At 43.4% G+C, this 17,705-nt stretch overlaps 1 protein-coding gene across 2 annotated transcripts in view; it reads right to left on the reverse strand.

Moving 5' to 3' along the window:
* Positions 1-13,033, reverse strand: part of DPF1 (double PHD fingers 1) — a 110,294-nt gene extending 97,261 nt beyond the window's left edge. For both annotated transcript variants that reach the window (XM_030218610.1, XM_030218609.1), the window contains exons 1-2: positions 13,002-13,033; positions 5,577-5,737 (exon numbers count right to left, since the gene is read on the reverse strand). In XM_030218610.1, the coding sequence (XP_030074470.1) occupies positions 5,577-5,737; positions 13,002-13,033 (193 nt within the window). The remainder of the gene's footprint in view (positions 1-5,576; positions 5,738-13,001) is intronic.
* Between the last annotated feature and the right edge of the window lie 4,672 nt (positions 13,034-17,705).

Consider the following 17,705-nt stretch of genomic DNA (forward strand, 5'->3'; position numbering starts at 1 on the left):
TAGTCTTAAGTACATAAGTATTGCCATACTGGGAAAGACTAAAGAGGTCCATCAAGCCCAGCATCCTGTTTCCAACAGTGGCCAATCCAGATCACAAATACCTGGCAAGATCCCAAAAAAGTACAAAACATTTTATACTGCTTATCCCAGAAATAGTGGATTTTCCCCAAGTCCATTTAATAACGGTCTATGGACTTTTCCTTTAGGAAGCCGTCCAAACCTTTTTAAAACTCCGCTAAGCTAACCGCCTTTACCACATTCTCTGGCAACGAATTCCAGAGTTTAATTACACGTTGAGTGAAGAAAACTTTTCTCCGAGTCGTTTTAAATTTACTACATTGTAACTTCATCACACGCCCCCTAGTCCTAGTATTTTTGGAAAGTGTGAACAGACGCTTCACATCTACCCGTTCAACTCCACTCATTATTTTATAGACCTCTATCATATCTCCCCTCAGCTGCCTTCTCTCAAAGCTGAACAGCCCTAGCCGCTTTAGCCTCCCTGATCTTAATGATCAGTTTGGCTGATACATATATAGTCTTAGCTACCAATATTTCTGATACTTGTTGTTTTAAGATTTTAAATACCAAAGAATTTTAAATTGAATCCTTTGTTCTATAGGTAGCCCATGTAAACTCTTTAGCACAGGAGTAATATGTCCCTGTCAGCACCCTGGCTACTGAGTTCTGTGCAATTTGTAGGAAGTATTTTTTTCACGGAGAGAGTGGTGGATGCTTGGAATGCTCTCCCACAGGAGGTGGTGGAGAGGAAAACAGTAACGGAATTCAAACATGCGTGGGATAAACATAAAGGAATCCTGTTCTGAGGTAATGGATCCTCAGAAGCTTAGCTGAGATTAGGTGGCAGAGCCGGTGGTGGGAGGCGGGGCTGGTGGTTGGGAGGCGAGACTTATACGGTCTGTCCCAGAGCCAGTGGTTGGGAGGCAGGAATAGTGCTGGGCAGACTTGTACGGTCTGTGCCCTGAAAATGACAGATACAAATCAAGGTAAAGTATACACAAAAAGCACATATGAGTTATCTTGTTGGGCAGACTGGATGGACCGTGCAAGTCTTTTTCTGCCGTCATCTACTATGTTACTATGTTTAGCACAGGAGTAATATGTTCTAAACGGTTAGTCCCTGTCAGCACCCTGGCTACTGAGTTCTGTGCAATTTGTAATACTTTTATCTGAGTTTTCTGAAGTCCTAACAACAATGCATTAGCATAATCAAGCTCCGTACAACAGTCCTAAAGTTATTTGTTTCAACAAATTCCTTAGGTGTCCTTTTACTAAGGCGCGTAGGCGCCTACACGCATCCAATGCACGTCAATTTGAAACTACCGCCCGGCTACCGCATGCCCTGGGCGGTAATTCCATTTTTTATGCACGTCCAATACACGCAGCAGAAAATATTGTTTCTTTTCTAGCGCGCTTATTTTATTTTGCCACACGTCCATTTTCGGCAAAAAAAAAAAAAAAGGCCTTTTTGCAGGTGGGCTGAAAAATGGACCTGCGCATGTCCAATACACACGTCTACACCAGCACAGGACATTTTTCAGCACACCATAGTAAAAGGACCCCTTAATCTCCGAGTCCTCACCAGTCGTAATTTAAAATACACATCTTTAACAATCTTTCTTACGTGAACTTTCACTGTTAAACTTTCATCAAGTATCACGCCCAAATCTCTTACATGTCACACAATAGAAATTTGATCAACCTCTGTGCAACTCACCTTGAGCTACTACTGAAAAAGCATGAGCTAAATCCAAAATCCCATCCTCTTTCAGGATATTCCTAATAAATATGCAAAATAATGCAAATTTCTCCATGCATATTCATTAGGGATATTCTAAAAGCCTGATCTGTTGGTGGCTCTCCAGGACTGGGAGTGAAGACTACTGAGGTGGGTACAAAGAGACGGCCTATAAGTCTGTCAAGTTTCCCACATGCGAAAGGTAAATTCCTGACAGATGTTGGAGACTTTGGAGCCACATCAAGGCCAACCAACCATTTTAATTAAGGGAGGTCAGTGGCTGGCAGAAGCTTTAAATTGGCAATATAATTTTCAGAGTCTGCATCCCTAGTGCTAAGCGTGCTTTACTCCCCTTGATATGGCTCCAGTTCCTTCCTAGGCCTCATTAAATCCACAACTTCCCTCACCGCCCACCTCAACTCCCTCCACCTCTCCCTCCTTCTTACACATCCATGCCTTCCTCACGCCTCATCTCTCCAAGCAGCCCGGGGCTGCTGCAGAGCTTTTCCAGAGTATATCAGTAGGTTATGAGTGAGTTCGAGGCTGTACAGTGACCCCTCCCACTATGGGTTCAGAACGGGAGGTGGAGTTTCTGAGAACAGGTATTTTATTATTCACCTTTCTAATCTGGTAGGTTCATGCCCTAGAGCAGTAGTTCTCAAACCTCTCCTTTGGGTTCACCAACTAGTCAGGTTTTCAAAATATCCCTAATGAATATGAATTAATATACAATAATAGGGCTATCACATAAATACAATTAACAATGCAGTCGGTGTCCCCCAGGGTTCTGTCCTTGGACCCCTCCTTTTCTCCATCTATACCTCTTCCCTTGGTACCCTGATTTCATCTCATGGCTTTCAATACCATCTTTATGCAGATGACTCTCAGATCTACATCTCCACCCCTGAAATCTCAACCGTAATCCAGGGCAAAATCTCATCCTGCTTGTCTGACATTGCTACTTGGATGTCTCAACGCCATCTGAAACTAAACATGACTAAAACTGAACTTCTCATTTTCCTCCCTAAATCCACTTCCCCGCTTCCCCCATTCTCTATCTCTGTTAATGGCTCTCACATCCTCCCTGTCTCCTCGGCTCGTAACCTTGGAGTCATCTTTTATTCCTCTCTCTTCTTCTCTGCGCATATTCAACAGAGTGCCAAAACCTGCCGTTTCTTTATCTACAACATTAGCAAAATCCGCCCCTTCCTTTCTGGATAAGCTACCAGAACCATTATCCAAACCCTTGTCACCTCTCGTTTGGATTATTGCAATTTACTTCTCACTGGTCTTCCTCTCAGCCATCTCTCTCCTCTCCAGTCTGTCCAAAATTCTGCAGCACGACTTATTTTCCGCCAAAATCGTTATACCCACACTAGCCCACTCCTCAAGTCACTTCACTGGCTCCCTGTCCGCTTCCGCATTCAGTTTAAACTTCTCGTACTGACCCTTAAATGCATCCACTCTGCAGCCCCCCATTACCTCTCCACTCTCATCTCTCCCTACATTCCTCCCCGTGAACTCCGCTCACTGGACAAATCTCTCTTGTCGTCCCCCTTCTTCTCCACTGCTAACTCCAGGCTTCATTCCTTTTCCCTCGCAGCACCTTATGCCTGGAATAGACTTCCTGAGCATGTACGTCTAGCTCCATCTCTGTTTTCAAATCTATACTGAAAATCCACCTTTTCACTAGTGCTTTTGGCTCCTAGCCACTACTCAATTGCCTCCCCTTGTTCCTTCTCACCCAGTACTTCCCTCGCCCTTAATTGTCTTGTCTGTCTGTATTATATATTTTTAGATTATAAGCTCTATTGAGCAGGGACTGTCTCTGTATGTCAGGTGTTCAGCGCTGCGTGCGTCTGGTAGCGCTATACAAATGTTAATAATAACAATGCAATTAAATAGCTAAATATAAAATTGTTGATACAAATTTTTCAAAGGTCTTCTATTAGACAATAATTGCAAAATCTGTTCTTTCTTAGAAAAATATAATAAACCTTACTATTACCATGTTTATTACAGTTTGTAATATTCTCCTTACAATGCTTTGTAATTCTATTTACTATGTAAGCCGCATTGAATCTGCTGTGTATGGGAAAGCACGGGGTACAAATGTAATAAATAAATACCTACTAATACCAAATTCATACCCATTTCTCCTACTGAGATATGGACAATCTAATCACAAATCTGATGCAAAACCACAATCTGTTGTAATTGGTCACATATTATCAATGAGACAACACATAATACTTAAACTTAAACAATGACATATGATATCCAACTCATAATGCACTCTCTCAGTTCAAAACCTTTCTCCAATTATAAAAAGCGTAAACATCTTCCACGATGCTACAAAATTCCTGGAAAATCAGTCTCCACTGAGACCACCACATAATAATGAGAATACTCAGTTCATGAAATTCGGCATTACGACACCATTGGCAGCCGAATTTTGTCTCCTGAGGATGCTTACTGCGAAACATGGCCCACGTTGAGACCAAGGGCCCTGTATACTAAGCAGCGCAGTAGGTGCGGAAACTTTTAGCGTGCGCTAGAAATTAGCATACACTAACGATAGAGGCACCCATTATATTCCTATATAATGAGTGTCTCTATCGTTAGCGTGCGCTAAAATGTATGCACGCCTACAGCGCGGCTTAGTAAACTGAGCCCCAAGTTATACCTTAAAAGGAAAATTCTTCACTATAATGTTCTAATTTGGAAAAGACAAGTTTCGTCTTCCTTCGGTGGATGAATGAACTTTGCAAGTGATGAATGGTTAACATCCCAGACCAGCATATTGAATATTGGTATTGGTTGAATGCTCATCGTTTTCAGCAGCAACTGTGGAAAAACTGTAGCACACGTGAAGAGTTTTGGATATTTCTTTGCCGAATTTCATGAGCTGAGTATACTCATTACTATACAGTGGTCTGAAGAGAGACTGGTTTTCCAGGACTTTTGTACCATTGTGGAGGATTTTTATGCTTTTTATAATGGGAGAAAGTTTTTTGAACTGGGAGAGTGTGTTATGACCACATAACATTGTTTAAGTTAAGTATTATGTGTTGTCTCATTGATCATATGTGACCAATCACAACAGACTGTGGTTTTGCACCTATGATTAGATTGTGCATATCACAGTAGGAGGAACAGGTATGACTTTGATATTAGTAGGTATTTATATTATATGTTTCTAATAAAAAACAGATTTTGCATTAATTGTCTAATAGACTTTTGAAAAATATTTTTATATTTAGCTAATGAATATGCATGAGAGAGGTTTTTATACAATGAAGATAGTAGTTCTGCAAAATCTCTCTCAATGGATCTCCTTAAACCCAACTGGCTGGTGGTCTCCCAGGACAGGTTTGAGAAATGCTGTCCCAGAAGGTTTACAAGGCACCTGAGGCAACAGAGGGTGTAAATGACTTGCTCATGATTTCGTACATTGACACAGTGTGAACCTTGAACTCCTTGGCTCTCAGCCTACTGCTCTAACCACCAGACTATTCCTTCACTCCAAGCCACTTTAGAAAAGTTGAAAAGTCAGGAGAGGGCAGCCTGGGGAGACGAGATGGGTGGAAGGAGAGCTGGGAAGAGTGAATGTGGTTGTAAGCAGAGGAAGAGAAAAAGGAGTAAATGGGATCCACAGCAGAAGCCCTACAGACCAAGACAATGTTAATCCAGCTCTATCTGGGAGCAGCTACAAGGTTGCCCCTTCATCCTATCTGGAAGTAATTTACACCACTGGAACTTGGACACGTAGGTCATTTTTACTCCTGTATCATTCAGGAACTGCCACTTCCTTTACCTGGACCTCGATGTGTCTTCTCCATCCAAATGTAGCAGTTGTTCTGGGCCACGCCAGTCTGAGAGTCGAGGAAAGGCAGCCGCATGCTGCGCTCGGCACAGAGACGGGCATTGTAGCTGCGGCAGTGCTCGATGGCTTCACGGTAGAAATCCTCCCCGAGCCTGAGGGGAGCAAGCCCAAAGCAGAGATGTCAGATTAAAGAAGACCCAACAGCTTCAATGCTGAAGACATCATCTGCAGGGGAGGGGAAAGGTAGCTGGTTACAACCAACCCACAGCACAGAAGAAGTTGCTACAACCTGTGGTATTTCCAGTCAAGAGACTAGAGGAAGAGGCAAATGGAGCTGACTGGTAGTATGCATTTATTCTGAGCTTCTAATATGTTTTATTTCATCTAATCCATTATGACTGCAAGTATTTTACTCCCGTGGCTTATCTTTCCATTTCTTACAAGTTAAATAGTTTTCTGATGGATTCTTTTTCTGCTTGTTTTCACCTACAAAAAGTTTGAATTTGACTACATACTGGTTGCTATTACAGAGCAGCTTGGCTATAGCAACCTTTAACTCAGACCCAGGGCAAATATCTAGGACTAAATCAAGAAATTTCACCTCCCCACAGGCAGCATTTTGCTGGAATTAAACTCCATAAAGTTTGCCCCTTGTATACTCAGTATTTGGCTGGAATCTTTTCTAATATTTTCAGCCCTGTGTGTTCTCTGCATTTTAGTCCCCTTGAGACCTAGCTCGGGGGTCTCGATTTCAGCAATCTGAACACCTCTTGTGGTTAATATTTTATACTATAAATTTCACTATCAGTCTGAATCTGATATCCACCTTCTCGTAGTTTAGGAAATAATCTGTAGCATTAGGAAAGGTAGATAAGGATAACAGACAGTGCCCATGACTTAATGGAACATAAAGGAGGGTTTTTCCTCCAACTAGAAACACAATCCTTTTTTTTAAATTGTTGTTGTTGGGTTTTATTTTATGAGTGTGGGGGGGGGGGGGAATTCTGTACTGTTTGGGTGATAGCAATGGCAAGTCATTCCCTTGATGTTTCTTTCTTAATTTGAATCCCTAATGAACTGTGGCCTCATTCAGTTTTATGGTTTGGAGGGTCTGATTGCTGGCATCAAGAAGCAATGGAATTGATTTCAAGAAGACTCCAGAATAATTCTCTAAGCTTAATGAATTTGTGAAACACTTTGCATAAGGAACTTAGTAGTGTTGGTAAATGGATGGCTGGACGGATGGCTAGAGGGCTGATGGACAGGTAGTTGATGAATAGATGAACCTGTGGGCGAGTTAGTAAATCCCATTTGTAAACTGCTAATACTGTACATCACAGTAAATGATAGCTGGCTAGTTCATAGCAGAAAGCATGAATGCAATTAAAATCACTTTTTTCAGCCTAGTAATTTTCTTCCTGTTTTTTTGGGCTTACAGCTCAATCAGAACCAATACTGGGATCTGGTACCATAAGCCTTCCTTAACAAATAAACTGGGATTTGTTTTCATGTATTTCATATCCCACCCCAATTCACCTAACCCAATCCCTGCAGTAAATGTTCTTGCCCAAGGGAACTGCACTAAGGCAGTGGTTCTCAACCCAGTCCTCAGTGCATACCCAACCAGTCAGGTTTTCTAGGCATCCACAATAAAAATGCACAAAATGGATTTGAATACAATGGAGTCAGTGCATTCAAATCTATCTCATGCACATTCTTTGTGGATACTCTGAAAACCTGACTGGCTGGGTGTGCCCCAAGGCCTGGGTTACTAGACACTGCACAGGCTGCGTCCCTCCTCCAACAAAAGGTAGGGGGACTGGGAGGGGGGGTGTCACGACACCAAAGCACACCACGGACCACCAGGGAATCTAAGGACAACGCTGGGGGGAGGATTTGGGGTAGGCTGGAGGTCCACCGGACCTCCAGCCCCCCCCCCCCCCCCGTCAATGGATCACAGTGGTGGGAGGGTAGGACAGCGTTTTTCTGGGGGGGGGATCGTCGGGGGGACCGGAGGTCCACCGGACCTCCAGCCCCCCGTTCACGTTTGCCTTGGGGGGGAAGGGGGGCCTGCCAGCATGCAACTGCATGCTGGACAGGGCTCACCATTCCTCCCCAATGATCCGCAAAATCTAACGCCAGCTTGGAGCTGGCGTTGATTTTGCTGCGGCCAGCGACCCAATCTTTGGTGCGCTGGTCGCTGATCATTGGGGATGAATGCGTTAAGCGCCAATTAGCATGCATTTGCAGGCTAATTGCGCTAGAAGCCCTGTGTAGCATGTATTGCATGCTACTTGCGCTGAGAGCCCTAGAGTGCGCTGTTTCAGGCGCTCGAGGGCTCTGATCATGGGTCGGCTGCAAACTCTGGCGCTAGTATGGCGTTAACAGCCTCTAGCGCCAGAGTTTGCTTTTCATCATGAGGGCCTAAGGCACCTTTCTATAGCACTGTAATCACTGACCTTGAATCTACTTCCTAGGGTGTTGCCAGTGTGGAATCCCTGTAAATGTTCCTTCTGTCAAACCAACAAAAAGAAGGTCCAAGTCTCCAGCAAAAAACAGATAAGACATAACACATGTCCTAATAAACTTCTTTGGTGCTCTTACTCTTTATGTAGGGTCCTAATAAACTTCTTTGTGGTTTTTATCTGGCCTATTTTGGTTTTCCTAACGCTCCTTCTGTGCCATGGCGGATCTGCGGTGCAGAACCTAGATGGAATCAGGAATCAAACCCAGGTCCCTCCCAGGCAACCTCCTTTATAAGATTTTTCCACAGTTCCTGTGTGGGCCCCTTCCCAAGTAATTCCTGTTATAAAGTCATTCCCTCAGGCCAGCCCTGTGCCTCACTGAATGTTCTAGGTCCCGCCATAGAGAAGACATGGGTTCATTTTTCAGATCAGCACTTCACACCCCAGTCTGGCTAAAGCTGCAGAGGCAGAATTCATGGCTCTTTTGGGGAAGGAACATCCAGTGACTGCACATTGACAATTCCTAGGGCTCCTTTTACTAAGCTGCGGGAAGCACTAGCGTGTGCTTACCGCAGATAAAAATTACTTACTGAGGGACGCAATGAGGCATCCTGCAGTAATTTTCCAATGTGCATGCACAAACCATGCACTAAAAAATATTTTATTTTTTAGCATACAGGGGGGCGTGTCTGGGGGGCAAAGAGGGAGTGTTTCTGTGCTAATCAGTTAGCACAGCTACATTGCTGAGCGCTAATCACTGTTCCTTCTAAGCTGAGCAGGAATCCTCCAACATCATTGCTGCCGCTCAGGGGTAGTGCTTTAATATTGTGTTTTTAGTCACTAGGGACAGGCAGGTTCCCTGGAGTCCTGCAGAGCTTGCCAGTCCCTCACTATTGAAAATTTGATTGTGAAACAGCATCCTCCACTGGCAGCAATGCTGTTGGAGGACTTCTGCTCAGCTTAGAGGGAACAGTGGTGCTACAAAACAGGTGTTGGCAAGGGCTTACGCTAATTTTTAATCATAGCCGCACACTAATGGCAACATTAGCATATGGCTCTTAATTCGGAAAATGGAAAATTGGCCATTTTGCAGCTGCGGTAGAAATGGCCTTAGTGTGCGGGAAAGACCCGCATAAGGGGAAAGGGAAATGGGACTTGATATACCACCTTTCTGTGGTATTTTGCAACTACATTCAAAGCAATTTACATATATATAGGTACTTATTTTGTACCTGGGGCAATGGAGGGTTAAGTGACTTGCCCACAGTCACAAGGAGCTGCAGTGGGAATCGAACGCAGTTCCCAAGGATCAAAGTCCGCTGCACTAACCACTAGGCTACTCCTCAGTATTAAGGGTACTTTCTACCGCAGCTTTGTAAAAGGAATCCCTAGTGACCAGATTCAGCAAACACAAAATACTGTGTTGTCAACAGAACTTCTATTAGTAGACCTCAGCTGAGGAGGGTCATTGCAATGACTGCGCTGAGTGAGGGGGTCAATGCAGAAACCTTGCATTAAGGCCATGTGCTGGCACTTTGACCATGGCTTCCTAACAAAGGAATAACACCAAAGTTTTACTCCTCAATGCAGTAAGCAAATAGTATCCAACAGGTCCGACACAAAAATGTGCTCCAATTTGGGAGAATGCACTGGATACCTGCACACACAGCTCTGCCTTGTGCACAAATTAACACCCAGAGTTGCATGCACACGGATCTGGGTATGTGCTGGAATGTTTATTCTGCACATAAATACTGGTATCACAAAAATGTTATGCACAGAAGCGCATTTCAGCACATGCACAGATGTGTGTCCTTGCCACTCTGGTGCATATGCAATGTTCTGTGCTCAGACTTGTGCACGCATGACGTTTTCAGCAGTCCAGCACACCTCCCCTTCTGTGCTTTTTTTTGTTTTTGTTTTTTATCCCTCTCTTTCCAGAACCCAGGAAAAAGTTGTAGGTCTTCATGCTTTCAGTAAAGACATGAAAATAAGCATAAAATCCTCATTAATGCCAACTGTAAATGAATGAGTAAACCCTTTACTCCTCCTCAGACCTTAAAACCCTGACATTGAGCTCAGTCTTTTGGTTTTCTGCTTACTTCTCTGCATCTGCGCTAAATAGTTAATCACCTCATTAGCATGGATTTAAATGTGCTGTGTGCTGATGTCTACACAAGGCTTTGTGCATAGTTAGCTTGTGCGCAAAACTCATTTTTGCGTTCAGCACCTATAAAATTGTTAATTAAAGCTGAGCTAACTGGTACACAAAGCCTAGAGTACTTTTCTATATCAGCTGCCCCCCACCCAGGCCGATTCTCAAAACCTACCACGGGCAGTAAGGCCAGCTAGCACGGAAATAGAGCACATATAAATCTGAGCGCAATGCTCAGAGGGCTTTAGCACAGGAAATAACGTGCAAGGCAGAAATGGCCTCAAATTGTATTTAAATGTAGTCAAACGTACGTTAATGACACCTTTTGCTATGCTTTCCCATGCTCGGAGAACAGAGCACACACAAACTCTGCTCTTACTGCTGGAAAAATAACACCAGAGTTGGCGGTGGAAGGTTGAAGAAAGGATTTCTTTTGATTTCCAGTTTAAAATCTGCCAGTTTTGATTTCTTTTGGAAACGAAAGAAAGCCTTGTGAGCCTGAAAGCACCTGTTTTCTGTGCTTAAATATAAGCCTTCCAAGTAAAACAAAACAAAACAAAAAAAGCTTATATTTAAAGGTGTAGAAGAGCTATTTGCTGCACGGTCAGGTTTGCTTGGCAAATGCGCACAAGAGCTGCACTTACTGCAAAACTCTTCTATACATGAATCAAACCCGTTCCTCCCCCTTTGCTTTCACTTTTACAGCGCACATATAATTTTGAATATCATTTCCTCTGAGCTAGGGCTGTACCGAATATTTATTTCGGCCCCGACTAGTGACCCAAATACATTATTTGTATTCAGCCAAATAGTGATTTAAATTAGAATACGAATAATCCGGGACTACTGTGCTAAATCCTACTGAAATAAACACTTGATCTCTGATTTCAAGTTGCTTCTTTTATTGCTTGTTATTTTAAAGCTCAATGCTCATTATTCATAGTCGGTATTCGTATTTGAGCAAATACAAATACCGAATAATACGCTATTCGGTACAGCTCTACTTTGAGCACTGGAGAGCTATTTTTCTGCGCTGTTCACGAGGTATGCGATGTGCATTGTTGGCTTTACCTCGGGCGTTCTGAGAATCGGCCTGCAAGTCTGTGCAGTAAGTAGCATTCTGACTACATGCTCCAGGTGTGGACTTAAAGGTCAATAATAGGTGTTTAAAAAAACTGGCCACCAGTTTTACATTTGAATAGTAGGTAGTCTGGATGCTTAAAAATTGCTGAATCTTTGGGTTCTTGGCTGTTTATCAAACAGACTAGTATCCCTGTTTATAAGAGAAACTCACTGCAATACACACCTAAACCCCTCCCCCTTCCCACAACACCTTTTAGGGAAAGAAGAGAATACATCTGTGTAACTAAAGGGTGAGATAACACTGCTTTGAAGTCTTATCACACCTTGGTGTTGAAGTGCCTGAAGAAAAGAAGGCAACAACACATCTTATTTCTGGCATAGGAAGTCTGTGGCACAGTGGAACCAGAGAGAAGAGGGGAGGGGAAGGGGGGGGTTGCTCTGTGGCCAATTCAAAAGGTGCAAAAATTCTGGTTTTAAGAAACATCAATTGCCAGAACAATGGTCCACAACACAGGCTGATATAAATACTGTCTTCTATACTAATTCCACCCTGCCCCCCCCCAAAAAAAAAAGAAAAAAAAAAAGCTGAATTTGATTTCCTTTACTTATACAGTCATTTTATGGGAAGCCCTTGTTGGTCCTGTTACAAAAGCAGTAAATCCTCTGTAGAACAGAGAGCATGAATGCATGCATCTCTTCATAAAGGTGGTTAATAAATCCCAATAAATAAAAAATAAAATATAGTACTGTGATTTTGCTAGAGAACAATGTAAAGTTTTGAGGGAGACAAGAGGCATTTATAATTAAGATACCAAAAAACAGATGTTAAAATATGCATGCTCTAAGATCCCCTCTCTTGCCCTGTGGCTGTTTGCAAGAGATTCCATCAGTGTAAGAAGAAGACTATCAGCCTCTGCAATGTTGTTTTGCTGTATTAAACTGCCAGGAAACATAACACAAGCAAAGGATTATTTCAGAAAGCCTGTCCACCTTCCCTGAGGTCTCTCTTCAGTGTTTCCTGTTGTTTTCATAGTTTGGCTGTATCAGGGTTGGAGTAGCTCTTACTGTTCATGAAAAACAGCACAACAGCACCCTCACTTCCACAGCCCCTCTATAATGGGTGTGGCTATGATGGAGGCACTTTTTAATACTTAAAAGCTTAAGCTGAGCAACTGAATGAAAACAAAGAAATAAGGAATAATATATTTAGCTTTAAAATTATTGGTATAGGAAACTGAAAATTCATGTCTGTGGATCATGTAATGTATAAAACACATGTTCTCAAATACAATATGTCCTGAAATGAGCTCTAAATAACTCTAAGCACTTCTTTAAAGGAGCAAAATCCAAATCCATCAGGTGCAAATAGATATGAGAAAACCAGCTGTATGCAGGAAATGCTGAGATGAAACCAACTAATTCTTTGCAATCATTCGATAAATGCAAAAAATCCCATAGATTAAACTGTACAGGGACACTTCTGTGAATATTGGGATCTCTCTGAGCTATCAGAGGCGCAGCAGACAGTTCAAGTATGAGAATGCACTTTGCAGATTTTCCTGCCAGACAGAAAAGGCAGCAGGAAAATATGTCTATATATCTTTCTGCTGCCAGCATGTACAATGGATCAATAATTCCACCATAACTGTGCACGCATAAATCCCTGAAGTTGTACTGCTTCCTTATGCGTTTGCATTAGCAGAGAGTACTTACGATTTGAGAGGGTTTTGGATGACTGTAGTCATGTCGCTGGACTGTGACACCCTCACACTGCAGATTCGGGGCTTTCAGCCCAGGCTCGGGAATACTGTACAATTTCATTCATTCTGCGGGCTGCACTTGCAGAGGTCAGCCAATCAGCGACCCGAGGGGTGGGTCAGGAAGGGTAGCAGGCGCTGTGCAGCACCCTGGGAGTAGTAGTTATGGACGTCGCTAGATTTGGAAGAGGAAGGCAGCGGCGCACTACATTTCCCACCATGCAAGGTGTCTCATGCCTTACTGTAAAGTAGGGGGAGGGAGGTACAGAGATTTACCCCTCATTCTCCTAGAGATACACAGAGACGGCGGGAGGGGGGGGGGAGGAGAAAAAGAGATGCTGAAACACACTGACACTGAGCAAACACTCCCACAAACAGAGGGACAGATGCTAACACAGCCTAACCCACAGATTGCAACATGCACGCGTAAGAGGGAAACACCGATACAGAGGATGAGAGCACATATTCCTAAATCCACATACTAGCAGAATGAGACCCCCACCGACTGTGCACACTCTCACTCCAGAGCTGCCAATTTACCTGGATCCAAGAGGGAGATTTTCAGCCACTCCTGGGTGACTAACATGTCTATCCTGATGTAAGTTCAAAACCAGGACTCACCAGGTAGCTCTCTCCTGGAGCTGAATGACATGGAAGCTGTGCACTCACACGTACATAGTTATACGACGAAACACACATACTGGAGAGAAACACACCTGTGCACAAAAAGTGATGAATACACAGAGTGACATAGACTGGGGAGGAGGGGGGAACTGGCACAGACTGAGAAAAAGAGACAAAAAAATTCTGATGCATACATACAGAGTAAATACACCCACACACAAAGAACATGACATATTCACAAATACAAACACTGACAGAGATTGAGAGGGATGCACACACAGCCAGCATAGTTCAGATCTATTTCAATAGGAGGAGGAAGGGGAAGAAATATTTCTCAGGTCTATCTCTCTGGACTGTGACAAAGGTTACAGCAAGACGCTGGGAGAGGATTAATAGAGCACTCACTGTGAATGTATCAGAACATGCTTGCACGGAATAAAACAGGGTTCGATTAAAGTGGAATGCTATTTATCTCATATCTCTATATAAAGAGAAGTGCTCCATGCTAATGTTATGCTAATTGCCAGCTGGAATGGCTTTTAATGAGGCATGTGCATTTCTCAGGTTCTTCACATTTTCATCGGGAGCCCATGGCTAATTACCAGGGCTCAGAATTGCTAACCTGCATGGTCCCCAGCAAGACTCATTCTATTGACAGTGGGGTAAGAGCAAGATTCCAACGGCAGTCAAAAAATGCAATCCCCTACCCCTCCCAAAATGAAAAGATTAATTACCTCGCAGCTTTAAATTATAGCGGCTGTAACAATGAGATTCCTTAAAATAGCCACTTCGGTTGCATTTCTGAATCTCTTTCCTACTTTTGTCCTAAGATAGCCTTTTCCTGAACATTTTGGCATTTATTTTGAGAGGAGGGAGAATAAAAGGCGCCTGCTTTTTATTATGGACACATCCCTCTGTGATTAAATATTGCTTTTCCTGAGCTCACTCATCAGCTGTCCGTACTCTGCTCCTGTTTTAAGGTGTCTTAGTGTGGTTCTCACAATGTCCATACTGTATTCCTGTCTATGTGTAACAATGTGGAACATTAATGGGGCTCTGATGAAGCTTCTCCTGTCTGCTCTCTGCACTGTATTCACACATAGCTACATAGGACTCTGACAGAGAGATGCCCATTAAAACTATCTGTGCTGTATACATTGTTTATATTTATTACTGTGATGTCTGCATGAGACTTCTGATAAAGATTTGTCCTTCAGTTGTTCATGCTTTACATACATCTATGTGACGCCTATAGAAATGAATCTTCAAATGACTGGGGATCCTAACTCCAACACAAATTACTGATCCAAACATGTGCAGCATTGCACTACATTGGTAAATCCTATCTCACTGATTGTTCATTTTACTGTTTGTATCCATTCTGTAACATCACAAGTGAAACCACTCAAGTCAGGTGTACCACAAGGATGGGAAAGGGAATGGGACTTGATATACCAACTTTCTGTGGTTACAGTCAAAGTGGTTTACATATTATATACAGGCACTTATTTTGTACCTGGGGCAATAGAGGGTTAAGTGACTTGCCCAGAGTCTCAAGGAGCCAGGGACAGACTGAGAGTGAGCCCCTGGGCACTGAGGGTGGTCTGGGCTCCCTGCCCAGCCGCTGCCCAACACCCCCCTACCACCATGCTGCTGCTCCCACCCCCCCACCCCCCGCGCCGCTGCAGCTGATGCCTTCGCTGCCTCAGTCCTACCTGAAGGGCCCTAGTGGTCTACTGGTCTCTGCAGGGGGGGGCATGTTCTTTCCTGCCTGCTGCACTGCTGCTATTCCCCCGCCCGCTGGCACCGCCGTGCTTTCAGAATGGCGGTCGAGACTTCCTGCGGTAGTCTCGTGGGTCTTGATGGTCTCATGAGACTTCCGCAGGGAGTCTCACGAGACTTCCGCAGGGAGTCTCACGAGACTTCCGCAGGGTGCTGGGCAGGGGGAATAGCGGCAGCACAATGGCAGGAAAGAACATTCCCCCGTGCAGAGGCCACTAAATCACCAGCGGGGTATCTTTGAAGGAAGGACTGGGGAGGGCTGTGGTATGCGGCGGGCATCCAGGCAGAGCCTCTGGGCCCTTGGGCACTGCCCGGTTGCCCAAATGGTCAGTCTGCCCCTGCAAGGAGCTGAAGTGGGAATTGAACCCAGTTCACCAGAATCAAAGCCTGCTGCACTAGCCACTGCCTACTCCTCCTTGGCCCATCCTTTTTAACACTTTCCTGTCTCCATTAACTATTTATTCAGTCACTTGGTTTTACATTTTTTTATTTATGCTGAGGAACATTCAGGTTCTGGTCCCTTTACGGCAAGGGTTCTCATCCAAGTCCTCAGGACATACCAGGTCAGTCTGGTTTTCATGATATCCACAATGAATATGCATGAGATAAATTTGCATGCACTGCCTCCACTGTATGCAAATCTCTCTCATGCTTATTCATTGTGAGTGCCCTGAAAACCTGACTGGCTTGGTGTGTTCCCAGGACTGGGTTGAGAACACCCTGCTTTAGAGTCACCTTCTCCACGCGATATGTCAGAAATTCTAAACTTGACAACATTTCTGATTGGTTAGCTACCAATCATATGAAATTAAATCCTTCAAAATCTGAACCCATCGTTTTCTCATTTCAGTCACTCCCACTTTCTTACCCTCCTCCTATATAATACATGGCATTCCCGTCCCCTAAAAGGAAAAAGTGAAGATTCCACCAGGCCACATTTTCGATAACTTACTATCTTTTCAACCTCAAATCTCAAATATAATCAGTAAATGTTTTCATACTTTAAGACAAATTCATTCCATTCTACCCATCCTTGAACCTCGGTTTAGCACTTTTCTGCTTCCTCTCGTTATTACAAAACTTGACTGTTTAACTCTCTTTATCATGGTCTCCCCCACCCCTCAGATAAGAAAGTTACCACTTTTATAAACTACAGCTACAAAGCTACTTCATAACAAGAAAAAGTTTGACCATGTCACTCATCTCTTTCAATCTGAACATTAGCTACCAGTAACCTCTTGTATCATTTACCAAGTGCTGTGTTCAGGTAATCCTTCATTTTCAGCTGATCTATTCAAACCATGCATTCATTCCTACCCGAACCTTGCGGTCTTCTAATTACAATTTTTCTAACAGGTTCATCACATTACCATATCTGGCTTGATACAATTTGAAAATCTTGCTTTGGTGTTGTAGCCCCTTCCACTTGGAATGGTCTTCTTCTCACCCTTCGCATGAAACTTACCCTTCCCCTCCCCCTCCCCCCCCCCCCCCCCCCCCCACACACACACACACTTTTTTTTTCCTTTCTTTACCTTTATTAGTATGAAATGATTGTAATTTAGGCTCTACCATGGTTTTACTCCTCATGTGTACTGTCTTGCCATCCCTGCTTAAACTGTAATGTTTATGTATTTTGTCTACATTTATTTCAACCATTGTTGTTTTATACGTTAACTTGAAATTGCCTAGATGTTATATTGAATAAGTAAACTGTACCCTTCCCCCTGCCCAACAAGCAAAATAAGTCCATCAGTTGATGGTATAAATCATCAATATACACATATCCAGGGCTTTTTTTGAGGGGGTACTTGGGGGTACTGAGTACTGGCACCTTTTCCATTGTCTGCTAAATTTGACCCATGGACCCCAAGTTTTACTGAAAGAGCTCAGGCTCTACACACCAATTCTGCCTTGTCATAGATTCTGTGACTGATTGCAGGAGGCCTGGCTATTGTGGGGTGGGTCCCTCAGTAATCACCCCACCCCTTGGCATTTGAGTACCAGCACCTTTTTTGCTAGAAAAAACACACTCCATACGTGACACTACTGCATTTTGCTTACCCTGAGATGTTAACTTTGAAATGACATTCAGACTTCACTATTGTTCTAAGGAAACTGTAGGCAGTAATACCATTACAAGGACACACACACACAAATAAAATCATGATGCCTCTAACCTTCTCCACTATTCTGTCGAGAAATTCCAGTTTATCACATGTTGGAACTGATGTAACAAGCTATGCTACCCTTT

Source organism: Microcaecilia unicolor, chromosome 11, assembly GCF_901765095.1.
Source record: "Microcaecilia unicolor chromosome 11, aMicUni1.1, whole genome shotgun sequence".
Classification (NCBI taxonomy): domain Eukaryota; kingdom Metazoa; phylum Chordata; class Amphibia; order Gymnophiona; family Siphonopidae; genus Microcaecilia; species Microcaecilia unicolor.